The sequence below is a fragment of the Drosophila pseudoobscura genome, chromosome X (genome assembly GCF_009870125.1).
Source record: "Drosophila pseudoobscura strain MV-25-SWS-2005 chromosome X, UCI_Dpse_MV25, whole genome shotgun sequence".
NCBI lineage: Eukaryota > Metazoa > Arthropoda > Insecta > Diptera > Drosophilidae > Drosophila > Drosophila pseudoobscura.
In genome coordinates this window covers 11,002,573-11,024,247 of record NC_046683.1, presented here as the reverse complement: position 1 = coordinate 11,024,247, position 21,675 = coordinate 11,002,573, and the positions used below count along the sequence as shown (strand labels likewise).

Sequence of the window (21,675 nt, the reverse complement as noted above, 5' to 3'; positions counted from 1 at the left end):
CATGACAACTTCGAGTAAAAATGAGAGAGATCGCAGAAATATCTCTTATAGGAATACATATATATTACATAAATCATAATATCACATATATACTGACGGATTATCGGCTATACAAGTAGAGCCGCTGTCCTTGCCGCGGCGATCGTTGAGATTGTAGAAATGTATCGCTAAGTTTGTCGCTTGTCGATGAGCAGCCGAAGGAACATTTTGAAGCCATCGAATATGACATGCCCGATTGTATGATCCAGCTGTAAATTGAGATTTTTATATTATAAAACAAGTGTTCCCATACCCCAGGTGATCTTCAAGTGTAGAGCAGTGTCTAGAAATCGCATTCACGAACGAGATGCGATCATATGTATATCCGTCGATCGATTGATTGTGATTGTGATTAAGATCTATCCATATATGAACCATAATTAAGCACAAGTGGTACACTCGAATTGCCCCCCATTTCTGATTGCCACAACTACCTTTCATCCATTATGGGGCACTTTCAATGATCAGAGACTCCTCCCACGTGGCTGAAATGTCCGTAATCCGTGAGAGTTTCCGCTGGGGTGCCGTTCCCCCGCATTCAGCTGTTAATGCCACTGATTGCTAATAAATTGACAACCATTTCAGCATTTTCCAGAGCCCCAAGGCAAAAGGGCAGTCCTGAATATACAGAGACACGCACACACACACACATAAGGATCAGCAAATCGAATCACAGCCAGGAGTCCGTGGTCCGTAGTCCGTAGTCCATAGTCCGTAGTCCGAAGTCCTTAGTCCCTTCAATGAATATGCAAAAATAAGGTAAACAGTGAATAAAATCAAAATAAAAACTCATTTATCAACACGCATGCCACACGGACACATCCAGAGGCACAGAAAGACAGACACAGACAGACAGACAGACAGACAAACAGAGTCTATCCATCTCCATCGATAAAAAAGAACGGACAAATGTGAATCAGTGTGGAGCTGAGTCGATGGCGGCCCACGGCGCTGGTTGCTGGTTGCCCACGTGTTGGCCAAGGGAAAAGGTCACAAAAGCAGGTTAAGCTGCTTTTTAAATAATACGCACAACACGTTAATACACACAGGGACACAATCCATCCTTCCTTCCTTCCGTCCATTCTTCCATCCTTCCACAGGGGCACTCACTCGCCCATTCAAACGGAAAACAGAAAGAGCCAGCGCTCGAGTGGAAGACAGAGACGGAGCCAATGCAGTTGTGCCGGGTGCCACGTGCGAGCAACTCCACGGGCGACCAACGACTGCGGGACTCGGCTACAAGGACGACAAGAGACGAGCGGCGACGAATGTCCACGAACCTGTCCACGAACCCAATTCACAAACTCGTGGCGCATCGCGATGAGCCGAGGGCTGGAGCCGAGCGCTGGCAGGCGGCCCCGATTGGCGATGCCGCCGACTGGGGCCCCATAGAACGTACCCGTAGACGTTGAAGTTGTCCGTAATCCGTTCGCTGGATTTTTTGAATTAGTTGCGTGTGGTAGCTTGTTGACATCAGTACCGGGTACCGGATGCGGATGTGGACACGTGCGTGGCTCGCAAATCTCTCGCCAAATCTCGACTTGACGCGACTCTAGTGCAGGGCAATCCCGGTGATCCCACGTCCGGTTCGCTGCACTTCAAAAACATATATCCCCAACACGAAATTTGCAACATTTTTTTTTTTCGCGGCATCACGTGTGTGTTTGTGGTGTGTCCTGGTGTGTGTTTCGAGTGTGTGGTGAGTGATTTCTGTTTATTTCTCCATTTTCATTTTATGTTCTTTTCGCCTCCGCCTCCGCAACAGTTGCAATTGCTTAACCCTGATTCACACAGAGCACCAGCTCTAGCTCCAGCCGGTCCAAACCAAAGCAAACCGTAACAAACCAAACCGAACCGAAACGAACCGAACGGAACAAAAATCCGCTAAAGGCCGACCCCGACATGACCTGCGGTCGTCGATTGCCGGTCGCCGGTCGCCGGTCAATGGTCGTCCGTTTAGCTAGTTTTGTGGTCGCTTTGACGCGGTCGCGGGCAATTGGAAAGCCAACACCGAAACGCCGATTACGTTAAGTGCAGCGTGGAGTGAGAATCGGAAGCTGCCCTTTGGATCATCATCATCATGGCCATCTTCCCCATCATCAGCATACCACATATCTCGCATAACGAAAACCATTTCGCATTCGCTTTGGTTTTGACGCTGTTTTTCATTTGCCGCATCTCTTTCTCTTCCTTTGTCGTTGTTTTAGTTGCATGCAACTGCAGTTGCCCCGTTTTCCAGTTAGCAGTTCGCAATTAAAGACTCGCCAGCTCTTTGCAACTGACCAACAGAGAGGCTAGGCTCTTGGTGAGAGAGACTGGCACAGAAAAAGCAGAGATATACAAAATTACATCAGTAAATGATAGCCTCTGCGAATGTGGGAGTATCTCGGCCCGCCTGTTGCCGTCGCCTTTCAGTGTTTGGTTGAATGCAGCAGCATCTCCGTCATCATCACAAGCCATCATCAGCCATCACCAGCTTCTTCGAGTGCGAACAGGTGAGTTTAGACCATAAAAGATTACACGATATAGAGTGAGATTCATGGGATTGTGGGGATTGGAAATGTTGTGGGCCCAGAATGGATATCTTATGATTGCGTTCTAGGTCTTTTTCTGAATGGTCTTGAATAATGTGGAAAAGTAATGAGATTCAACATTAAGTGTGGTGGATGTGGTTGTTTTTCGGGGTCAGCAATTCGTGAATAAATTATGGGTCACCACTTGCCAAGCGGACCAAAGATTCAATGATCTCCACTGCTTGCATTCCTAGTGTTCCTAGTGAGAAAAAAGCATTTGTACTGTATGTTTGTAATTATGTTATTAAGCAACTAATAATTTTTAGTCACTTGTAATAGTAATTTTGTAACTCTCCCAATTTAATTTACATGAAAATTTTGGAAACAAATATATCAATAAAACACAAAATCAATCCAGGAATATTTGACAACAGAAAATTGATCCAAGAACAGTTCGGTCCTTTTCGCGGGGAACATTTACTCAGAAAAAATGTTGATTGCCATCGTTTCCATTTATGTTGAATATAACAACCTTTATGGCCTCATGAAAGCCCGCTGCATGCCCCTTATTGTGCTTCATCAGCTCGACATCCTGCTCCACATCTTCATCGCTATCCATAAGCTGGTAGGGATTGTGCAAGCCATATTCGAAGCTGCCGTCCAGCTTTTGGCACTCCTTGATCATATAGTAGTCGGATATCTGATGATCGGTGTCCGACTCCGAGTCAGTGCAGCTGTCGGGACAGCAGAGCATCTCGTGGGCCAACAGCGCCAAGGATTCTTCGCTGGTGATCCGGATATCGGTGTCAGTCTCCTCCTCCACATTGCCATCAAGCAGATTGTAAACGAGGTCATCGTCTTCCGGATCCGCAACCTCGTCTGCGACTTAATTGGATTAAATTAAGAGCTGCAGAAGGATGCAGAACGGAGCTCACCTTCACTGTTATCGCTTTTGGTGTCACCGATGCGGGCCGACAGGGCGATATTATCTCCCACCAAAGTGGCGTCCCCCGTGGCATCCACCGTTTCCATTTCCCATTGTAGCTGGCTCGCGGAGACGCTGTCCCGCTCGGAATTGGCAGCGTCTCCTGCCATATACGAATGAGTATTTTCCTCACTGCTGATTTCCAAGCTACCACCACTTCGACCTCCCATTGAGATTCCGAATTTGTTTCGATGCGTATTTGAAATGCTTCTCCTCGACAACTGCGATTGGGATTGGGATAGAGAGCAGGAACAGCTATGCCTGGCACGTAATCTCCTGAGCTCTTCCTCCCAAGGCAGCGAATTAAATTTTATGCCAACTGCATTTCCCTTAAAGGCGTCCAGAGGAGACCCAGAAAGCGACACAGACGGAGATGGAGACGGAGACGGAGAGGAAGACCGTGTCAGCAGAGTTGCAAAAGATGGAGTCACAATCGTAGTCGGTCCTGGCCATAGTCCTAGTCGCTGTTGCAGTTGCATTTTTAGTTGGAGTTGGAGTTGGCGTCCGAATCGTGCCATTTTGCCCTGTTAACTGCAGACTCGTCACAGGCCGCAAGCCGCGTTCCACACTCAGATACACACAACACACACACAGCACACATGTGTAGATAAAGACACACACACAGCAAAATTCAGACATATGTACATGAACAGGCCACCGCAGCAAAGTTACATTGGAAATTTTATTTCCTTGGTTGGGGCAGAAATGCAACAAATAAAAACCCAGCCACGAAGTTGCCTCCGACTAGGTCCCCGGTCCCCGGTCCCCCTGGTCCCTAGTCCCCATTCCGGGAGTGCAACTACCGTCGTTATCATTGTATCACTCTCATCTGGGGCAAGCGACCCGCTACGCTGCTACCCTGCTACCCTGCTACCCTTTCCACACCTCACGCAAATGACTGTAGCATCCCCCTGCTAACGGGAGTAACAAAACGCAGATATCCGCTGGGGGATACGACCGTGGCATACCCAATCCTGGCACTCGAACCCTTCATATGTATATTCGTACGATGCTCTAGCAATAGACGTCTTGGCACTGCTAGCCCTGACTTGTGCTTTTCTATCCGTAAGCCACTTATATCTTATATATTCTTTCCATTTGCAATAACCAACACTTATTCCCAGGGAGAAAAGTGAATTTACAAAGAGAATCTGAATGACATATAGGAGCTTAAGGGTCGTCAATACCTGTAAGCAGGATCCAGGAAAGTAAGCGAAGCCCCACACCCAGCGTCTCGATCCTCACAACTAATATACCACATTGTGGTCGTCAGCGAAGGGAAACCACTTTGGAGTACAACGTTTCCCACGTTCCCATTTCCATTTTGCTTTCGCCATTCCCATTCCCTTGACCCAGGGACTAGCCAGTACTAGGCCAGAACCGCTCTGGTGCACCACAATTTCATTTCGCCTTGCCCTGCCGTTTAGCCTGTTTTGGTTTCGGTGCAGTTTCCCTTGGCTTCCCTTCCCTTCCCTCCTCTTATTTTTTTGTGTTAGCTGTTAGCTGTTCGCTTTCTTCTTTTTGCTGGCATTGCTGCTGCCACTGCCGCTGTTGTGTCTGAAGCCTTCCGGTCGTCAGACCAAGGCGCTTTGTGGTGCGTCTTTCGGTCAGCATTGTGTCGCCTAACCTTCACTGTAGCCCATGTACCCCATGCATACATCCATACATCCAGCCGTCTGCTCCTGCTCCTCTACCAAGCCCGAATCTGTTCCTCCTTCTTGGTTGCCGCATAGCGTCCTTTCAGATGCGATGGAACTCGCTCGCTGCGTTAACGAACATAATAACCCTTTTCTCTCTAATTACACACCAAATTTACTACAAACGAGCAATAAAAATCATCCAAGCAAAATCTCTGTCCCAGCCACACCTCCTGCTCCAGCTTCTGCTCCAGCTCCTGCCAGGATCTCCGCCTCCGCCCCATCTCGCTGCCGAGTTGCGGCATCCGCCGACGTTTAAATGCAAATGCTTTTTTCTCACGCACAGCACAAAAAACATTAACAACAATGACAATAAATGAAAGACATTAATGCTAAGCGATCCGCATCCCTATCCTTCCCACAATGGAGGAGGAGCAGGAGCATCCCTACCCTCGAAACGAGGCAGAAGACGACACGACGTTGACAACGATTGGACCAAGAGTGACAGGCTTACCAGTCGACAGCGTCAGTCCTCGAAATTCAATGAAATAAAATTTAAACAATTATGAAAAAAGGGCTCAAGGGAAGACATGAGAATGAGCTGGAGAGGAAAGGTATATGGCTGAGGATAATAATAAGCATACAGAAGGTGGAGTACCCTAGTAAGAGGACAGGAACAGGAAAGTCTCCCCCCCTCTTAACCTGACAAGTGAGAGTATACCCGTCCGGGCCAAGTCTGTCTCGGGCTAATCCATTGTCAGTAGGGATTTTGCACAAAAAACCCAAGCCCAAGCCCAGGCCCAGGCCAGTCCCAGACTAGACTCCGACTCCGACTCCGCCTTGGCCTTAGCCCTAGCATGTCATAATTTGAATAAATTTGTTTGTTCTGTCGAGAGTCAAAAAGAGAGTATTCCGGGCACGCTTGCCCTCTTACCCTCCACCATGCTCTGAGGTCTGTGCCAGTACGAGTACAACCAAATATGTATAATTATTTGATGTGTTGCTATATCTCTCAGCTCCCACACCATCCGCTGTATGTGGCTGTCCCCCGCTGTTCTCTCTCGCTCCCACTCTCTAGATAACTTCCACTTAAACCTCACTCACTCACTCACTCACTCACAGAGGAGCAAATTTTACGCGACGTAATCGTAATATGATTATCGTGCTACATAATCCCCCTTTCCGACCTATGGTCCCTAACCCTCACATGTGTATGTGTGTGTGTGTGTGTGTGTGTGTGGGGATGTGTTAAATAACTTCCTTCCGGTGGCGACAACATCACCAGCCATCACCAGTCCACAGTCGGCCATTCCGTTCCGTTCCATTCCGTTCCATTCCGTCCCTTCCGCCTACTAACCCGTGCAGTCGTGTCGAGCCATACTCGTGTATCCGCTTCCGTCGAATGATGCCGCAGAAATGTTCTAAATCTCATATCATCATTTACGCAGTAATTTTTAGAAGCCAACTGGATGATGAGACGCCTCCCCACGCTCCATGCTCCATCCACCCATCAGAATATGCACGGTAGCGGTAGCGGTAGCGGGTGTGGTAGCGGGAGTCATCCTTCCCATCCACAGGACACTTTGGCCTTAGTCAAAGGCAAGCCTCATCACCCATCACCCATTCCCATTCCGAGTCCCAATCCCATTTCCATTGCCAGTCTCATTCCCGTAATAAACAAAGCTTCAGCTCGCAACTCATGCGAGTCAACTCTCAGCGACGACGACGAGAACGAGGAGGGTGGAGAGGGGAGAGGACGACTCCGACAACTCCGACGACTGTGATGACTGTGTTGGGGGCACGTCCATCCGGATGTGGGCAAAGGGCATGACTGAGGGGACTTTTGGGGTCTGGGTCTGGGTCTGGGACGGAGTCTGGGGGCTTTTCCTACTCTCGGAGTGTCCTTATTTTAATCTCGAAACAAGTTAACAGCATTGTTGGCAGCCGCGTGCCATCCGTGAGCTTTGCCCGGCAACAACTCCTCATTTCTCCCTCACCGTCACATCAACATAATGCGCCCAGCTCGGCATTCATCCTAACCACAGCCCCTTCGCTGCCCCTTCCTTGTCATCCATTGACTTGGGCTTGCCTCTCAGCCTTAGTTTCAGTTTCAGTTTCAGTTACTGCCTTCCGCACTCCGCCCCTGCCATCCACATCCTTGTCATTAGCAGTTAGCATTCAGACGGCATCGTCCTCATCCTCGTCGCTGTCGCCGCCGTCGCCGTTTCCTTCGTGGCTGCCTGTCGCCTCCCGTTCATAATGTTATGATGGCTAAAAGCTAATTGCGTTTGTCTGTGTAAGTTGGTGACATTTGCCCTGCCCTGCCCTGCCCTGCCCTGCATTGCCCTTCTCGTTCCTGCTCCCAGCTCTGCACTGCTCCCAGAGCCAGAGCCAACGTCAACGTGGCGGCATTAAGTGTCACTGGAGTGCGTGATCCTTGTAAGTCGTCTAGTTACACATGTTTTTATAACCTGTTTTCATCACTACCCTCTGTGACAGCAGACAGTCGAAGGGTGGCTTAGTCCTCCAGCCAAGTTTGCGCCAAGAGGGAGCGAGTGTTGTTTTGAAAGATTACAGCCACTTCGACGGCTAGATAAGCGTCATTTCAGGCCACACAAAGCTTTACCATAGCCAGGCTTTCGGTCTGATGTCCAAAAGAAACAAATTTAAAGAATGTCGGGTCCCAACTAAAACAAGAAGTTTGATCTCGGATCTAAATGTTTTAATTCTCATGGAAGTATAGAGCGATAGGATCGTATCTCTCTATCCCACTCCATTGTTGGACATTTAGTTGATGACACACTGGGTATCATGAGGTCGCATTTAGCAAAACGAAATTCTCCAGCGTCATCGCCATCGTAGTCCTTGTCCTTGTCCTTGTCAGCCTTACGCCTACAGCATCTAGTACTTCCAGCTATCGCCTCAGCCAGCTTCAACTCCGCATCGTGTCCGCAGCGTGTCCTTGATCAACTTATTGTTGTGTCATCCAGCCGGCGGGCAGGCAAACTTTACTTTAACAGCCAGTTTGGAGCACTTAATCAGACATGGACCCATTGACCGACCAAAGCCCCTCATGACTTCACCTGTCAAGATTCCCGAGGTGCAGGGGGTTGGGATTGGGGTTGGGTAACTGGGTACCACTGCCCATCAGTGACAAATCACCAAGCGACGCCACTGAGTTGACAACAAGAAGTGTCATCATTAACGAACATCGGCCCGGCAAACATTTATCATTGGCAAACAGACAGAGGGACAAGCAAACGGACCAGCCAGCAGGCAAACAAATGATGAGGCCAAAAACGAAGGCGTCAAGAACTTTGGCAAATTAAATCGCAGCTTCAAATATCCCGACTGGGATTGGGAAGGGACCAGGGTAAGGGCTGTTGCTGTGGCTGTGCCTGGAGATCTGGGCTTGAGGTCTGAGTATGGGACAGAATGTGGCAGAGTGGGCTTGGGTGTAACCGCAGTTGGGGCTGTGAATGTGAATCCCCCTGGGGTCGCCCCACAAAACAGTTTTGTTTCCCCATCAACCCACAAAATCAAGCAAATCGTATTAAATAACAGTTAATTACAAATACACACAACCACGGCCAAGGATCCGGGGACGAGGACCCGAGCAGCCAGACTGCTTACCCACCCATCCCTTGGCCAACGCCAGCCCCTTCCACCGACAGAAGCTGCTGGAAAAGTGTTTTTCGTCGAAAGTGGGCGACAAGTTTGGGGTCAAAGCTAAATGGTTGATGCTGAATTAATTAATGATTCACTTGAATGATTGATTATTTGACTAAATGATTGAATTATGCGATCGACCCTGCAACCAGTTTTCGTATGTCGACCCACATGCTCCTGCTCCTCCTCCTTTGCCTCCTCCTTTACCTCCTCCCCCTTGTGCCAGTAGCACCCTTTTCAATCCCACTCGACCGCAACGAAAGAAGCAAAACGAATGCAACCTTTGACCTTTTTGCCAATAACTCAAGCAGGGAAACCAATAAACACGCTTCAGAATCCCAACCCACACCCCACCCAAGCCAAGGGATTCCATTCGTGGCAAGAAAATATGCCAAAAAGCCGATATGTGGAACGCTCCTTTGGGGTAAGACGCCAAGACAAATTGATCAAAGTCATCGTAGTTCGATGGAATGCGAAAGTTCCAAGGACGATGGCACCGACGGATAAGAAAAATTCAGATTCAATCAGCCAGAATCTCTCTTGCCCTGTCTAGACCGAATCTCCCCTCCTAGAGAGATCTTTGCAAAGCGCTTTCCCTTCGTCACAGCCACAAGAAACCCTTCTGGTTTGATAATTTAACCCAAATATTGTCTGGGATAATAACGGAGCGTTTTTAAGTAAATCCTCTAGTAAAGATAATTGACAGAAAGCAAGGACAAAAAAACCAATTAAAAATACAAAATCATATAGTACTCCTTAGAGGAAATAAGGCCCATGAAATAATCTGAAGTAAGACTTACTTCACTTACTTCTACTTACTTAAGTAGACTTCTATATTCCTATTCCATAAAATATATGAAACTATAATGAATATTGGAATAGTCGAGTCTTTTTTTCTGTACTCATTGGGACGTGGGTGGCATTGCCGCTTAGCGAATTGATTCAGGATTCCATGATACACAGCCTTGACTATTCAAACTATGGGGAAGTCCAGTTCCCAAAGGGTATTGCATCTACCCAATCCTGCAAGGTCCTATCACGGATCCCTTCCTCTGTCGGCCCAGGCTTTACACGAACTGTTTTTTCTGCTCCATCATTTGCTGTAATGCCAGGAAAACCTAGCTCTTTAGGCGGTAGATGAGGACATTAGGCAGAGTCCCAGAGTCGACACAAATGTGTTGGTATAGTGAAAAACCGGGCCCTTATCGGCCACTTAGAGATCAAGAGAGAGCATACAAGCATACGTAAAATGACGGTAATGAAATAGATTTTTGTTCTGTACTCAGTCGGAGCCTGTTGATACATGGCTATTCATTAAAATTTGCACCGCACACTGATTCACTGACAATTCAAAGAAATCACAAGTCAGGGAATAATTGATCAGAGGAAAAACTCAACTACGATGAACCCTCCTCATACAGACAAGGGGTCCCTTAACGTACGAGTACATGTCCTCCTCCATTACGAAAAAGTTAAAATCATTGGACAAAGACCTCCATTGCTGGGGCCAATGACATTATCGTTGACAGCCAAAGCTTTTGACTCTGGCCTGCCCCAGAGCCGTCTGAGCCATCGCCACAAAGGCTGTCTGTCTGAGACGGGACTTGGGGAAAAGGATTCTCTTTCTCTTCCCACACATTCTGTCTATTTTAGCATACATCTGTTTCATGTTTCATGTTTCATGGACATGCGTCTCTTTAAAGGAGACGTAATCATCTTTGTTCTGCCTGAAAATATCAGGTGATATGTAATTAAGTGGAATTCTAGACTCAATATTTGAGTGGGCTGCTGCTCTGCGCCTTTCTGTCCAGTCGGACAGGAGACCAGGCGGCTGGGAGGCTGGGAGGCTAGGAGGCTAGGAGTCCGGTGTCGGATCCCCACTCAAGGCCCTGCCTTATCAATCTGGCCATCATCATTGCTCGCTCATTGCTGCTGTCCCTGGTCGCAGCTGCCGGGTCTCGGTTAACAAACATTTCATTATTTGATTAGTGACATTCTGCACAGGCATTTGGGTGAAAAGATAAGGAATGCACACACCCATGGAGCGGGCAAACAGGAACCGGGCTGGACTGGACCGCACTGGACCGCACTGGACTGGACTGGACCGGACCTGGATCGAACCCTCTGCTGTGCTGGCCCCTGGCAAATGGCCAAAGTTGCAATTAAATTAAGGGATGGGTTCCTTGCAACAGCAGCAGAGGACCATCCGATGCCGGACCAGGTGCAGCTCTAGTTCCAGTTCCAGTGCGAGTCTATCATTAATGAAGTTTCCTTTAGCCAGAACATTGAAATTTAAAGAGCTGCCACCGCACAGCTCCCAGCTCTAATGCACCAGCCCCACTGTCTCCCGTTCCCCCAGTCCCCCGGACCAGATTGACTGATGATCCACCACCCCAAGCCGCCCAACGAGTAGGAGTAGGAGTGTGCGTGTGTTCTTTCTGTGGTTTAAGAAATTATCTTCGGGCTTGGCAAACGGGGTCCATGGGCAGGTGCCAGCCCCTCTATCCGGCAATTGAATGCGTCCCGTCCCCTATTCACCCGACGACAAACCCCAGACAATGTCTGCCCGTAGTCCCTGGCTACTGGTCCCTGGCCCCTGTCCCCTGTTTCCTGGATCTTCCTGTTCCCTGTGTGTCCTGCGTGGCAAAATAATTATATTTACTGGCTCCTTTATATCACTTATCCGTTTAGAGATACGAGTATTTGTTTTGTTTTACTTTATTCGTTCTGTTATTTCTTTGCCATTCATCTTGTTGGAACTGCCCCAGCATCCAGCTCTACGGAACAGTGATTTCGCTATAGTTCACATTAAAGGCTTAAGTATCTCCATCACAGCAGAATCGAATGCTGACGAATTCCACAGTACTATTGCTCAATAAAATTGAGTTAATTCCACACCCGTCTATAGATGATGGCCACAACCACACGATGCCTGACAATATTATTTAAAAATCTAAACAAAATTAAATGGCAGTTACCAGAGAAGAGGACAACTATTGAAAAACCCACATTTTCATGCATATTCCAGTTGCCCCAATGGTGTTGCCAGCATTCATGCCACATTGATATTGAATTTATTTATTTTCATCTTTTATTGTTTTTATTTCCATGTTTGTTTTTCTTTTATGTGTCTTTAATTTTTCGTACACTCAGGTTTTTTTTGCCTTCCTTCATGAGTCGTCCTCTCGCTCAAGGCATAGGCATTGACCCAGTCTCTGACGGGATACGAGCATGTACCTATATAAAACCATATTTATTCTTGATCTCCATCAACAGCAGAAGCGATATGGGCAGAAAATATATGTACATGTGTATGTATTGCGGTATTTATTGCCGATAAATACATATGGATGTATTTGCGATGAGGTTTTTTAAGAGACCGAAGTCTGCTGTTCTCCGACCGGTCCCCACTCTGCTGTTTCCCTCATTTTTATTCCTTTTTTTGCCTCTTTTCTTTTCAGTTTTCCTCATCTTTTCCTTGCTGTTCCAATTTGTTTCTTTGTTTCTATTGCGCTGTCTTGCCAACAAATTCATCCTCTTAATTGGCTCTAATAAGGGCTTAAAGGATTGCACACAAGTCAAAACAGACCGGGAAAATAAGCCACCCAATGCCCATACTAGTACGGATGTTTCTGAGTATCGCTTGGTTATTTTGGAATCTGGGTCTCGCCTTTTGTCCGGCTGGGCGTGGGCTTGGGTTTCGGTTTGGGTGCTCCCTGCGTTAATTCAATAAAATGCTTAATAAAATTGATTGATTAGCTGCGAAGGGCGATGCCCCTCCAGAGAGGGACTATCCCACATGTTTATACGAAGCCAATGATGCCCGACTTGTGCCTCAAGTGGATGCTAAGCCCAGCCAGACCCACATGCTGTGCCCGTTGGTTACATCTCTGTGTCTTTCTCTCCAGTGCCACATTTGGGATTCCTTTTGGCATTGTCCTGATTCCCCCAAACACTCACTTTTTGAAATCATGTGTAGGACACATGTCCTAGTCCTGGTCCTAGTCCTGGTCCTGATCCTAGTCCTGGTCGGGTCTGGCTGGTAGGGTCTGGAGCTCTTGTTGCTTACACAATTGTCTGTGCATTATTTGAGTTTGTGCCGGCATTTGTTATTTTGCTTTTATCCTTTTTAGATGGAGGGAGCGGGAACGGGAACGGGAACAGGAACGTAAGTAATGCGATTGTATGGGGCATACTCGCAGTCGGAGCCAGGAATCTACTCGCAGACTGTGAGCGATTCGCGAATTCTTATCCAACTGACAAGTGCCATGTGCCACCTATCTACTTCACTGATTTCTGCATTGCTGCTGTGTCTCTATCTCTGTCTGTTTAACCTATTTCTGTCTCTGTCAGAGAATCCCTCTATCTGTCTCTTTTTCAAGGATATTTGCCAAAATCCCCAACTGTTTCGGGCTACTCTCCTGCTTAGGCCCTGTCAAACAAATGCATTTCTGCATTGCATTAGCCTCTCGCACTATCTCTCTCTCTCTCTCTCTCGCTCGTTCTGGTACTGGGAATTGCGTCCTGGGTCCTGGGTCCTGGACCCACATATAGCCTGTTCCCTGCTTTGTTGGTTTCCAATTATAATGTCACGCATTTATGCCTGCGCTTATTTACGAGTATTATTGTGCTGATGCGGATGCGGCTCCCCTCTTCCACCCAACCTGAAGGCAATATCCAGGCAGCAGCAGCAGCAGCAAAGGCTCCTCCTGGCCACTCCTTTCTGCCTTCCTCGGTGTCCAATTAAGAGCCGAAGCTGCTGGCAAGGATTTAGACATGGATCGGTGGCAGGGGCTGGCAGGAGTATGGGATATACATAGCTGCTATAACATCAGGTGCTATGCCGTTCTGGCCAGCTTCGAGTTCGGACTGCTTGCATATTTGATTTGTGCATTTAAACATTTCAAACAAGCTGTGTCAACTCTGTTCACTTTCCTCAGCCCTATCGTATAACCTCCCCTCATCCCCACCATCCCCATCACCGTCCCCCTCGACAGCCCCCCCCCCAACACCATCCCACTCTCCGCCATCACGCTGTGCATCATCTCCATCTGGCAGTGGCAAGTGCAAGCGACATTGCCTCATTGGAAATTCTCTTTAGAGTAATTTTAGTTATTATATTGCTTTGGCTTTGTTCATCCTTGTTGCTGTTGCTGCCTCTGCTGCTGCTATTGCTGCTGCTGCTTTCGGGCATGATGTTGCTGCAGCTGCAGCTGCAACTTAACTTCTACCTGAGCATTATTTATTATAAATGATTAACAAGCAGCTATTTGGAGAGAACAGACAGAAGGCCTCACAGTCAAGAGCAGAGTGGAGACGGGCTGAGCCCGGAGACAGAGCTGAGGCCGGAGGCCGGAGGCAGAGCCAGAGCCAGAGCTAGAGCCAAAACCAAAGCCAGATCCGGAGACACAACCGAAGGCGGCAGCTGAGTCGAGGCTCAATGCCGTCTCTCTTTCAGCATCTGAATGCGGCCCGAGGCCGGGCTTCGAATGGGCCTCTCTCTGTGGCACTCGCCCTCTTGTGTCACTCCGGTGACCGGTCTTAATCTGTGTATAAATGTTGGATATGTCGAAGGCTTTAAATAGAAATGGCCAGAAAGGAAAGGAAAGGCAAGGAAAGAAAAGGCTCTCAGCATAGAGAAGTGAAATCAAATGCCAACTGCAGCTGGGTACAGTAAGTCCTCCAAAGTGGGATGAACAAACACAGAACACACATTTAAAGTGGTATCAAAAACGTTATCCACTAGATACAGTAGTCCTTGAGGGCACATGGCTTCGGTATTTGTATTCATCTTAAGAGAGACGGTTCCACGAGCAAATACATCAAATGTGCCCTAAGCCCAGTAAAGCTTCGTTCCCAAGAGTAATCTCATAATAAGGGCCACAAAGAATTAAAAAGCCTTGTTTTTGATGATTAAATGGCCTGAATTTCGCGTTCGGTTGGTAACGGTATAACGGTATATCAATGTGCGCCTATAATGGATTCTGCTACGATCGTAGGTACACCTACCAAAACTCGGCATCTTTATATAGTCTCAATATAAATTGGATAGGTCTTATGCTGTTAGTAAAGTTATGCATTTAAAGCAGGTAAATGATGGTTTAAGCGAGGGCTCACTGTACTCATCCACACATACATATATGTATATTTGTATATGTATTATCGCATATAGTAGTATATAAATATATCCCTGGCTATTGTAGTCCCGTTTAGTTCGAGTAAGTCATAACTTTTAAGTGTCGCACTGCTTCAGTCGCAGACGACTCGAGCCCCAAAAAATTGCGATACCTACCAGCTGCCCCTTTCTCACTCTCTCTCTCTCTCACTCTCTCTCTCACTCTTTCTCTTCCACAGTTATCGGCACGCCACACCCCCAGAACGCCTAGCAACGGCAGCAGAAGAGAGCGCAAGGAGAAGCGTAAATAAATATGATTAAGCTTAAGAATATATAATAATAAAAAAAAAACGGAGAAGCAGACGCAGGAGAAGAGGGAAAGTTCAAATGAAATAACGCAATATAAAAACATAAATAACGAAGAAGAGTACAAACCAAAAAAGAAGACGAAGTAGACGCAGCAACAGAAGCAGCAGAAGCAGAATCAGAAGAGCAGAAGAAAGCGCGCAACAAGGAGAAGGAGAAGGAAACGGAAGGAGCGGCAAGGCGCAAAGACGAAGGCGAAGGCGAAAAAGGTGAAGCATACATTTGGCCTGCTGCAAGACGAGAAGAAACAAAAAAAGGAGAAGGGGCAGTAGCAGTAACCAAAGCAACAAGAAGACGGTGCAGCAGCAGACGAAGCAGGAGAAGGAAGAGTACCAGAAATAGAAGAGCAGCAGCCGGACAAGAGAGAATCGAGCTCAATTACGCCGCCAAACTGTCGTGTCAGCAAGAACGTGAAATGTGCAATTCCTGGCTGCTGCTCATAATTGCGCTCTCCGTCGTCGTCTGCCTGTGGAACTCGCAATACACCGAAACATCCAAATCATGCCCAGCCGAGTGCATCTGCTTGTCCCAGACTCAAGTAAGCTTAACAATCTACTTGTACTGCAGTGGTGCGCGCAGACTTCTGCGGCGGAGGTGGGGGGTTGCGCCACCACCGCACAGTGGTTCATGGGTTTCGAACAGTTCCATATAGTTTCCTTTGAAAGCTTCCCCATATTAAATAACCAATCCGTACTTTTCATATAGAACAACAGCCTGTTGTTGCCACTTCTGGGAAATGATATATCGTTGGTTTACCGAAAGAATAAACTCTAAAGAAACTTCCTAAGCAGTTGAATATCGATCGTTCCTGCACCCTAAAGCCATTATCAAGATTTTACGTGCAGAAATTTCGACCTGGTCTGACATTTATATCTGGGAGCCCATAGCAAGATTTGCATTCTAGTTTCAAATAGATACATTTTCCTCTATCAAGTAATTAGCTAGTATACTCCATATTCCATATAGCTCCAATGGAATCTAGTTTCAATATCAGGTATTGATTAGTTACTTAAACATCTATAAATTTGGATATATGTATGTACCTCCTTTGAAAAGTGTTCTTTTAAAATATTCGTTTACTATTCGTGGACTAGTCTTTCTTGTTGGTTTCCTTCAATAAACAATAATCTGTCACAAAACTAAGTCGACGATAATAGATCGTTCCGTCTCAGTATCTCAAGATCTATTGACTCTGGTACTCTGGTGCTTATATTCTCAAATTAAAAGGGAAATACGCCATAGAACTCTGTGTTTTATATTCCACCAGTGTTGGCAAACGCACTTGCCCCACTGTTAAGTCGGAGGAGTGAGGTTAGGTTAGTTGTGCAGTTGTATGCAGAACCATCATCATCATCAGCGGCATTCGACTCAAAGACAGGAACGAACAGAGACAGAGAAATAGAAGCAGAGGCAGCAGCAGGAGCTGCAAAGAATGAGGATCTCTGGGGAGCCGGTGGTCAGGCAATGGCCACAGCTGCTCCGGCTAGGCTTGGCTCGGCCCGGCACGGCACAGCCCGACCCAGTGATGAGCACAAAAATTAAATCGAAAATGCAGGGAAATGGTTATTTTTCCTTTGTTTCTTCGAGTGCCACCATGCCACCATGCCACCATACCCATTCCCGGTCTGCCCCTGCTACTCATCCCTGGCAGCTGTGTGGATTTGGAATGCCGTGCCTCGTCACACGCCTCCTCCACTTGTTACATTCGCATTCCCATGCCCCGGCACCACTGCCACTGCCACTGCCATTCCCATTCCCATTCCCATGCCCAAGCTCCATTCCCATTTCCCATTCCCCAGCCTTTGTGTCTGCGCCTCTGCCATGGCAGTATTCAATTGTGTCCCTCGAGGGCTTGGAGCACGCTTAATGCGCATCCTTATTACCAGTGGGAACTTGCCATCGTCATTTTTACCAAATTGAGAACTTAAGTGATTTCATTATTCCAGATTATGGACAATGCAATGATTTACTCAGCTCTTCCTCTCTCTGCCTCTTCACTCAGAGCCCTCTCAGGCGCGTAGACGGCAGAAATGAGTTCAGGCCAGAGGTCTCTGTATCCTTTCGCTACAGTTAACTGTATTTAAGAAGCGAAATTAGTTCAGATCCTTCCCTCATCTCACCTCACACCAGAAAAAATAAATAAATAGATTGCAACAAAATTATAGCATACTTTTTTGGGTCAGTCCCAGTCCCGCTGCCCGCTCCAGTCACAGTTAAAGTTCTGCGAACAATAGACTTTTTAACCGTGTCGCTCGGATTCGCAACTGTAAATGCATGGAAATGAAATTTCATTAAATCGAACAACGCAACCGAAACAGAACCAGACCCAGACACCGTCCCAGAACCCGTACCCGAACCAGAACCAGAGGGGAGCCCAGAACAGATTCAGAATCTGAAAAGAACAGATGAAAACCAGAGGACCATACCAGAATAGAACCGGTAAACGACTAGAACCAGAACCGGAACAGCCATGGACAGAACCTTAAGAAACCCTGAAAAGAGCAGGACTCAAAACCAACAGAACCAAAGCCAGAACCAGAACGTAATGAAACAGTAGTAACAATACAAAAAAAAAAAAAGAAGAAACATCGAGGGAAAGGGAAAGAGGGAGAAGGGTATAAAGGGGTAGAGTGAGAGAGGGGGAGAGTCAGAGTCACAGAAGTCAGTCGCAGAAGTGAAAAGCGAAAGGAAGAAAGGAAACTTTTAATTCGTTCATTTAAAAAGGTGAAGCGTATGAAAATTGTGTAAACGTCGCGCAAGAAGTGCAGCCAAGTGGGGGGCATGGGGCATGCGGCATGCGGCAAGGGCAGGTGAGTCTTTTTCCCGAAGAGCTGGGGAGAGCTGGGGAGCGTGAAGAGAGGAGTGTGGACCGAGGTTATCTGAGGTAAGCCAAGACTGGCAGGGGGGATGATGTAAGAACAGGTGAAGCACTCGTAAGGCCATCAGGGGACTGAGCAACGTGACAAGCGATAGACAGTTATGCACTATTTCCCAAGATGGGGTCTCAGACAGAGACGGTGATGATGGCGGAGACGTTGACGGTGGGGGACCCTCCGGTCTTGGGAGGACAGTCTGGCAACAGACGCACAAAGAGGAGGACTGACATCGATGGAAGGACAGGCGGCAGTGCCTGGCAGGGAAACGCACACATCAGCACATAATAGTTATAAAAAATGAAGGCCCAAAGCGGAATGGCCAAGAACAAGAAAATGGGCGACAAAACAATGCTAGACAGTCCCTCCCTCCGCCGACGAAGAAAAAAGAATTCGATTTAATTTTATTTTCAGCAATAAAGCCACAAATTCAATTTTCGCGCCACCCATCAAACGCAACATCTCCCTCCCTGTATCCCCTCCATCTCACCCTGATCCCATGGACTGGCCCCGAAATGGCGTCTGATCTGATTGCCCCACTGTTGACAGACTGTTGCCCGTTGGCCAAGTTGCCATGTCGGGGGGTATCAATGCGCCCTCAGATGGGGCGGTGGACATGTCATAAAGCAAGCCAAAAACTGATTAAGAACGAAAACCTTTGATGAGTCCGACGGACATAGTAGAGATAGGGCGAGGGTCACCTTACAGGACAGAGTTTAGATGAATAAATGCCACATCAAAACAGGAGAAAAATAAACAAAAAAGACAGACCATGAGCTCAGAGATGGGACAAGGACAGAAAACCGATGTAGGTTACACCAGAAATTCATTCAACTAATCAAATTTTTTGCATAAAGGAATATAGAAAAGAAATTTAATATAAACAACGATAGCAAAATGCTGAAAACTGCTAAGTGCTAGCATTTCCTCGAGGTATTATTTCCCTCTTGAGAGACTGGTCGCCAAAGTCCTGATCAAATCCAATCCAATCCCCACCATCGAATGCTGCTTTTAGCTGTTGAGAAACATAAGCCAAAGAAGCATTAAGAAAGAAAATATATAAAATAAGACAGGCTAAACTTAGCAAGATATTTCCATGAATTTAGGTAGAAATCCCTTAAAGCAGAAAACGAGAAACAGAACAAATAATCTGAGATGTAGAACAAATAATAAAAGCTCGGAAAACTATTGAAAAATCTAATAATTCAATGAAATTCCCAGGGCAACGTCCTTTAAAAGAGGCTGTCTTAAAATCTGCCGTAAAGAATACCCGCCAGAAAAAGTGTTTAAACATATACGAGTATAAGAAAGCCATCAAAAGGAGTTCCTAAATTCCAAGAAGGTCTAAAAGGCCTTTAGTTGATACTCAAACATGTAATAAATGCATATCGAAAAATCTCCCTCAACTTTTAACTAAATAGAGGCTCTCTTCGCATTCCCTTTTCCAGGTGCTGTGTAACACGGGCGGCCTCGAACAGATACCGCTGCGCCAGCTGCCGGCGACAGTGGAGAACCTGGCGCTGACCAAGAACAACTTTCCGATCATCAAGCCGGACTCGTTCGCCGGGCTGAGGGCGCTGAAGAAGCTGTCGCTTGACGGCAACAACATAACACGGATCAAGCAGTTCGCCTTCCGGGGACTGCCGCGGCTCAAGGAGCTCTCCATCCAGTACACGCCACTCCAGACGGTGGCACAGTTCGCATTTGCTGGACTGCAAAACCTGTCGACCATTCTGCTCAGCCACAACCAGATCCAGCGGATCGAGGGCAATGCCTTCGCGGGGACGTCGAACATTAAGCTGATACTCCTGACAAACAACCCGCTGATCCGCATCGACAGCTCGGCCTTCTCCAGCCTGACGAATGTGGGACACCTGATCCTGCCGTCGGGCATCCGGAGCATCGAGCAGGATGCCTTCTTCGGTATGGATGCGGTGGGGCTGTTGAAGTTGGCCTACATGGACCTCAAGGAGATCGCACCCTTCACCTTTCGCGGGCTGTCCAACGTTCTGCTGCTGACATTGCAGGAGTCCGACTTGGGCGTGATCTGTGCAGACGCCTTCACGGGCCTCACCCAGGTGGACACTCTGCAGATCCTCAACAATAAGATCGACTCTATCGAGGAGCTTAACTTCACCAGTACGGCGGCCATCAAGCACCTCAAGTTCCACGGCAATCACGTGCTGGAGACACCGGACCCGAACGCCATCATCGTGGACGGGGTGGATCATCTGCAGCTGATGAACAACCACTTCCCCTGCGGCTGTCACATCCACACCCTGCTGGACGGGCCCCTGGCCGAGGGGGCCTACAACCTGAGCGACTTCCTCCAGAAGAACTACTGCATCTCGCCGCTGGAGGTGAACGGACGCGTGATGAGCGAGCTGGACATCGACTCGATTGGCCGCTGCTCCGACCAGCTGACCAAGGGCAATCTGGGCAGCTCCGCCGCCTCGCTGGCCCTCAGCATCAACTCCATGTTCCTCATAGCCGCCGCCAGTTGCGTGGAGTGGCGCCATGTCCGGTTCCTGGCCACGCGGCTCGTCCAGCTGCTCGGTCATGTGGCATGGCGACGGCGACGGAAACGGCGGAAGGGCAACTAGGTCGCGCCCAGAGTCGCGCTCTCACTCGTACTCCTCCTCCGCCTGTTAGGTCTGCCCACGACCAAGGTAGGTAGCCCCAACCCACGGCTTTGTGTAGTCTGTAAGTCATGTGACACCTGCTTAATTCCCTGAATCTCCCGTACGGAGCAGCAGCAGCAGCAGAAACAAAAGTAGCCGCAGCCGCAGCCGACTCAGAAATGTCAGTATTTTTTCCACTACTCGTATTTCCAACTCCTATTGTCAGCTGGCAAATGGAAAATGGTTTCAATGGTCTCTCATCTTTAAATGCAATAGCAAATACAACCGGCAGACCCGGCGGCCGTCAAAGTGTTTAGTCATCATCATAAGTATTAAACGCAGTCCAATCCCGATCCCGATCCCCAACGCCACCCCACCCCACCCCAACCCCAACTCAAATCCAATCCCAAACTCATTCCCTTTCCTTTCGTTTTTTGGTCAAAACCAATTGAACTGCTTGAAGGCCAACGCTGCAGTGCAGCAAACATCAGTTTTCGGATACAGTTTCATTGTGGAGCGCTTTAAGTGTGTGGCTACAGGGCGTCCAGCTGGAGAGGGGAGGGGGAGGGGGAGGGGGATGGGGTCAGTGGGTAGGTTAGCATACAAAACGAAAACGGAAATTACAAATTCTATTCACTCGCCCCGACTGTGGCACTCTAATTCGTAGCCAGACCGGACCGGACCGGACCGGGCCGGACCTCCCATTCCATTCTGTGTTCCGCAAACCCCTCCGGCAACCCATTTAGCCTTGCAGCAGACGGAGCAACTTTGATGGAGACGTCCGGGATGGAGATGGGGCTGGCGATGGGGATGGGGTAGAGCAGATTAGGGTAAGGGGGTGCGGGGCTAGGCTATTC

At 47.9% G+C, this 21,675-nt stretch overlaps 2 protein-coding genes across 3 annotated transcripts; one reads left to right on the top strand and one right to left on the bottom strand.

The window, feature by feature from the left end:
- Positions 1 to 1,492: 1,492 nt before the first annotated feature.
- On the top strand, positions 1,493 to 20,953 carry LOC4815356 (chondroadherin). Its single transcript, XM_001354898.4, has 4 exons — positions 1,493 to 1,738; positions 2,247 to 2,534; positions 15,198 to 15,862; positions 19,646 to 20,953. The coding sequence occupies exons 3-4, from the start codon at positions 15,740 to 15,742 to the stop codon at positions 20,798 to 20,800; spliced, it is 1,278 nt and encodes a 425-aa protein (XP_001354934.2). The 5' UTR covers positions 1,493 to 1,738; positions 2,247 to 2,534; positions 15,198 to 15,739; the 3' UTR covers positions 20,801 to 20,953.
- LOC6901571 (uncharacterized) lies at positions 2,889 to 3,760 on the bottom strand. 2 transcript variants are annotated; one of them, XM_015186320.2, is made up of 2 exons: positions 3,488 to 3,760; positions 2,889 to 3,437 (listed from the first exon to the last, which is right to left on the bottom strand). In XM_015186320.2, the coding sequence occupies exons 1-2, from the start codon at positions 3,705 to 3,707 to the stop codon at positions 3,034 to 3,036; spliced, it is 624 nt and encodes a 207-aa protein (XP_015041806.2). In that variant the 5' UTR covers positions 3,708 to 3,760; the 3' UTR covers positions 2,889 to 3,033. The 2 variants fall into 2 exon arrangements, with proteins under 2 accessions (XP_015041806.2, XP_002134244.2); XM_002134208.3 differs by having other exon boundaries at positions 2,889 to 3,431; positions 3,488 to 3,755.
- Positions 20,954 to 21,675: the final 722 nt, after the last annotated feature.

Coding starts and splice junctions, on each gene's coding strand:
- LOC6901571 (XM_015186320.2), bottom strand. CDS start 3,707: ATGGGAGGTCGAAGTGGTGGTAGCTTGGAAATCAGCAGTGAGGAAAAT. Junction 3,438..3,487: donor CAAAAGCGATAACAGTGAAG/GTGAGCTCCGTT, acceptor AATCCAATTAAG/TCGCAGACGAGGTTGCGGAT.
- LOC4815356 (XM_001354898.4), top strand. CDS start 15,740: ATGTGCAATTCCTGGCTGCTGCTCATAATTGCGCTCTCCGTCGTCGTC. Junction 15,863..19,645: donor TCTGCTTGTCCCAGACTCAA/GTAAGCTTAACA, acceptor TCCCTTTTCCAG/GTGCTGTGTAACACGGGCGG.